General features: G+C 42.8%; 1 protein-coding gene across 1 annotated transcript in view; it reads right to left on the reverse strand.

Moving 5' to 3' along the window:
• Taf3 (TATA-box binding protein associated factor 3) overlaps nt 1–5,749 on the reverse strand; it is a 148,998-nt gene that overhangs the window by 137,760 nt on the left and 5,489 nt on the right. Inside the window, exon 2 of the mRNA XM_021215323.1 lies at nt 5,130–5,372. Within this exon, the coding sequence (XP_021070982.1) occupies nt 5,130–5,372 (243 nt within the window). The remainder of the gene's footprint in view (nt 1–5,129; nt 5,373–5,749) is intronic.

A 5,749-nucleotide genomic window follows, 5' to 3' on the forward strand; every position in this document is an offset into this window, starting at 1 on the left:
ACCCTATGCCTCACAGGTCCAATTCTTACAGTCATAGCAAATGCTCTAACAACCATACTACACCCTATGCCTCACACGTCCAATTCTTACAGTCAAAGCAAATGCTCTGACCACCACACTACACCCTATGCTTCTCAGGTCCAGTTCTTAAAAGAACCCTTCCCACATTATTAAGTAACTTGACTATTGAGTACGCAGTCTGGTAGGAAGTAGGTAAAAAAAAGTACAAAACAGTTCAACTCAGAAAGCTTTGAAGGGTACATTAAATGTGAGGGGCTAAGGCTTTTAACCCAGAAAGACACCTGAAATCCTAGCATCAGTCTGAAGGCAGCCTGGTCTACAGAGTGAAGTCCATGTCCACTTAGGCTATAGTGTGAGAACCCTTCCTCAAACGAACAAACAAAACGACCAGGGGCTAGGGGTTAGTCTAGCTCAGCCACACGCCATACACATGACAATACACATAGAGTCAGGTTGTTAACTCGGCCTCTATCTTATTCACAAACATAAAATTCATGATCACATCATTTTGAAAACCATCCATGTACTGGCCACTGATATATTATCATCACTCTGTTCATTTCTGTGTCTAATTCCTCGTTTCCTCCCACCATTTGATTTTTATTCATTTTTCAGGACACAATCACAATTTTTGTATACCAGTAAATACTCTGGGAGATTAAGAACTTCACAGACGGGGGCTGGTGAGATGGCTCAGCGGGTAAGAGCACCCGACTGCTCTTCCAAAGGTGCAGAGTTCAAATCCCAGCAACCACATGGTGGCTCACAACCATCCTTAACAAGATCTGACGCCCTCTTCTGGAGTGTCTGAAGACAGCTACAGTGTACTTACATATAATAAATAAATAAATCTAAAAAAAAAAAAAAAAAAAAAAAAAAAAAAAAGAAGTGGCGCTGGGCAGAGTGCTCAGCAGTCACTAAAGGAAAGCTGGTGATGGCTGAGGGACATTCTAGGCTCCACAGTCTGACACTAACATTGGGAGGCCCAGAAAAAGGAGAAAGCGGGCCTTCTAATGGGCACGACTGCTGCTTGTGGACGTTGTACATCGTGGTGCGCACTAGGCTCCGCACCACGATGTACAACGTCCACAAGCAGGGTAGGAAGTAGGTAAAAAAAAGTACAAAACAGTTCAACTCAGAAAGCTTTGAAGGGTACATTAAATGTGAGGGGCTAAGGCTTTTAACCCAGAAAGACACCTGAAATCCTAGCATCAGTCTGAAGGCAGCCTGGTCTACAGAGTGAAGTCCATGTCCACTTAGGCTATAGTGTGAGAACCCTTCCTCAAACGAACAAACAAAACGACCAGGGGCTAGGGGTTAGTCTAGCTCAGCCACACGCCATACACATGACAATACACATAGAGTCAGGTTGTTAACTCGGCCTCTATCTTATTCACAAACATAAAATTCATGATCACATCATTTTGAAAACCATCCATGTACTGGCCACTGATATATTATCATCACTCTGTTCATTTCTGTGTCTAATTCCTCGTTTCCTCCCACCATTTGATTTTTATTCATTTTTCAGGACACAATCACAATTTTTGTATACCAGTAAATACTCTGGGAGATTAAGAACTTCACAGACGGGGGCTGGTGAGATGGCTCAGCGGGTAAGAGCACCCGACTGCTCTTCCAAAGGTGCAGAGTTCAAATCCCAGCAACCACATGGTGGCTCACAACCATCCTTAACAGGATCTGACGCCCTCTTCTGGAGTGTCTGAAGACAGCTACAGTGTACTTACATATAGTAAATAAATAAATCTAAAAAAAAAAAAAAAAAAAAAAAGAACTTCACAGACACACAAGGATTAATTTTCACAGTCTAAGAGGACACGTCATAGATTCTTAGGACTATCTTCATGAAGATATATTGATGTATAAGCAACACCAACAAGAAAGACATCCCAGGATCACCTGACACAGCCTGAATAAAGGAGACAATAGAGTTCCAGTCAATCCAATTACTACCTGGCCAGTGCCCCGTGCCTAAATCCTTTGTTAATATTGGTTTTACATGAACTAGTTATATTTTTAAAGTAAATAATTTCTGTTTAAAGCAGATACAACAAAAGAAGGTTTCTAAGCTAAACAAACAAACAAAACCAACCAACCATTGTTATTAAACACTAAAGGGCTTAAAGAGAACTGCATGTAAGTAAGACTTCCCCACCAGGAAATAAAGGTCACAAATACAGATGGATCAGAAGTGGCGCTGGGCCGGGCGTGGTGGCGCACGCCTTTAATCCCAGCACTCGNGAGGCAGAGGCAGGCGGATTTCTGAGTTCGAGGTCAGCCTGGTCTACAAAGTGAGTTCCAGGACAGCCAGGGCCACACAGAGAAACAAACAAAAAAAAGGGTTGCCTTGGTCATGGTGTCTGTTCACAGAAGTAAAACCCTAACTAAGATATTCACTAATGCATGGCTTCTGTCAGTATTACTCTACCTAATCCTGAAGGGAAACTGCTAATCTATTGAGCACAGTCTGTCTCTTAAAGGGCTCAGACGATAGCATGTTGATAACTTCTGAGAAGGGAGACCGCTGCCTCAGTGCATAAGCATCCATGCTGGGCAGACCAGCCTTGGCTATCCAGCACCCTGTAGACAGCTGGGTGTGGCCATGTACACCTGGAGCACTAGTACTGTGGGTTACAGAAAAAGGACCACTGGCCAGTCAGCCCAGTCAAAAAAGTATAAGTTCAGAGAAAGCCATGTCTCAGTGAGAGAACAGTAAGGCCGATGCTGAAGACCGTCTGCTGACATCTTCCTCTAGATTCCACAGGAATGAACATGCCCCTCCCCAACCATATTCTCACACATCATAAAGAAAAGAGAAGAAAACTTACAGTCAGTACCTTCCCTATCTAGCATGGCTACTGCCAAGGAGAACAGGGCTTCAATTTCAGACAGATGTACCACACCTCCAGCACTTCTCAGTGGAACACACTGCACACTAGAGCCAGGGTCTCACAGCAACCCATCAATCCAGGAGAACGGATTGATCTACAACTGAGGTCCAGTGTCTGTCCAGTTTTCAGACAGGCAACACGGCCACATGGATTGTAAAGCAACCTACTCCAAGTTTCCCCAATTCATGAAACAAGCAAGTAATTCTTCAAAAGCTAGGGGAACGCAAGATTATACAAAATGAACTGCAAGAAGCAGCAGCCCTTGGCAGTTCCTGGTTGGAAGGTAAATGATACCAGTTGCTTTAGAAAATAGTGTTATGGTTCCTCAAAATGTAGATATATCCTAGGGTGGAAGAGATGGCTCAGCAGGTAAGGGAGCTTGATGCTAAGCCTGAGGACCTGGCTCTGATGCCCAGGCTCACACAATTGAAGCAAAGAACCAATTCTTTTTTTTTTTTTTTTTTCAAGACAGGGTTTCTCTGTATAGTTCTGGCTGTCCTGGAACTCACTCTGTAGACCAGGCTGGCTTCGAACTCAGAAATCCGCCTGCCTCTGCCTCCCGAGTACTGGGATTAAAGGCATGCGCCACCATGCCCAGCTAAGAACCAATTCTGATCTTTACATAACACACAGGATATAGCACTCTTGGTGTGCACTTGCACACACAAATAAATGAACTAATTAATTAATTAATTAATTATAATAAAATAAAACTTTACAGGTGGATGTGTTGCTCTATAAAGGAACATGTACAAAGCCCAGAGTTCAATGCCCAGCACTCAAACTAACAAAATTCTATATTGTGTATTTGATCCTAACACAGCACGTCCATTTTGACTATATGCCCAGGAGAACTGAAAGTGTGGACATAGACAAGGATTTACCCTCTATGTTCATATGATCATAACGGCCTTACTCACAAGAAGCTAAAGGTCGAAGCAACCAGAGTCTATTTAAGAGGGGGTGAAATAGATGTGGAATATGAAAGTGTCACATCACCCAGCCTTAAGGAGAACAATTCACCAGGCACGGTGGTGCAAGCCTCTAATCTTAGCAGTACAGTCAGCAAAGGATGGATCTCCGTGAGTTCAAGGCCGGTTTGGTCTACATAGTGAAGCAAGAAAGCCAGAACTACACCGATAGACCCTGTCTCAATAAACAAAACAAAACCAAAACCAAGAGGACACTGCTGGCACACAAATACTAGAGACAAGGCTTGAAGACCTTACGCTGGGTGAGATCGGCCACAAAACACAGACACTGTATGATTCCATACACAGGCCATTCTCACTACTGTTTACTAGTATAGTTCACATTCTTATTTAAGCATCACCACCATCAACCTCTAACATTCATTGTCTTCTGAAACTCAAACTCTGTTCAAATTAAACATAAATTCCCCACTCCTTACTTCCCTTGGTCTTAGCAACTGCCATTCATTTTCTGCGTCTGTGAATCTGTTTACACTGGAAACCAACCAGCCTCCCTTCCTGCCAGCTATCTGCCTGCCTGCCTGCCTTCTTTCCTTTTTTTCTTTGAGACAGAGTCTCACCAAGGAGCTTCTGATGACCTTGAACTTCTGATCCTTCTTCCTGGCATTACAGGCATCATGCCTGGCTTTATACAGTGCTTGGGGATGAACTCAAGGCTTCCTACAGAGCAAGAAAGTATTCTACCAACCGAGCTACATCTCCACTCTCTTTATAATCGAAAGTTCTAAATGACCAGGAGGAAATGATTTCTACTCACAGCTCCCTCCCCTCACCCCCAAATCCAGAGCTAGGCTTCATTCAAACCAGCCAGTGCTCACAACATACTTGCTACCCCCATATATAGTGTGTATGGCATTCAGCTCTTCAAAAATCAATCACAGGACAGGAGATACCTAAGGTTTCCTTTTTGTTTCAAAGGTCTTCTAACTCATACAATCCATGTACTGACAAGCTTCTGCTGGTCACACTCTGCTCTCTCCTACCTACAAGTCACAAAGCAGATAACCACCTCATCCCAAAGAAACTTGATCACACCAAGACTGTGCCTGACACTAGCTGCAAGCATGTCTGTTAAAGGGTTAGAATAATTTATAAATCACCTCAAAACACTGAGAATGCATTTCTAGAACGTAAGCATTGGCCAAGTGTGGAAAGCTAAAAAGACCGCGTTATTAACACAGGAGGGAGATTAGATAGCAAATACCTTCTTGAGAAGACACGATGGGGGGCAGGTAATCCGGAATGTAGTCTTTTCTTTCCTCTGCATCTTTACTTCCGGGCTGAGGAAACTGAAGGACATTGTTCTTGCTAACCGGAAATGAAGGAATTTGATGTGGAAAAGTGACAGGTTCAATATTATGAATATAGTCTTCTAGTTCATGCAAATTAACTCCCATAAGTTGGAAGGCTTCACCAACATCATCCAAAATGGGGTCTGTTCGGCCATCTGAAACAAAGTCAAAAGCAAATGATTATCACTGGAAAGAAAGTACATGGTTATTTTTAAAACGTGTGTGTGTGTGTGTGTGTGTGTGTGTGTGTGTGTGTGTGTGGTTTGAAATGAAATATATTACTTATTCAAAACCTAGTTACATGAAAAATTAGATTTTTAAACAGAGTATCACATTGCTTAAATAATACAAAGCTGACTGCTAGACATGGTGGCACGCACCTTTAATTGCAGCAATCGGGAGACACAGACAGGCAGATCTCTGTAAATTCATGGCCAGCCTGGCAGCCTGGTCTACATAGTGAGTTCAAGGCCAGTCAGAGCTACATAATGAGACTTCTCTTTCAAAAACAAAACAGAAATAGAGAAAAAGA

This window comes from Mus pahari, chromosome 16, assembly GCF_900095145.1.
Source record: "Mus pahari chromosome 16, PAHARI_EIJ_v1.1, whole genome shotgun sequence".
NCBI lineage: Eukaryota > Metazoa > Chordata > Mammalia > Rodentia > Muridae > Mus > Mus pahari.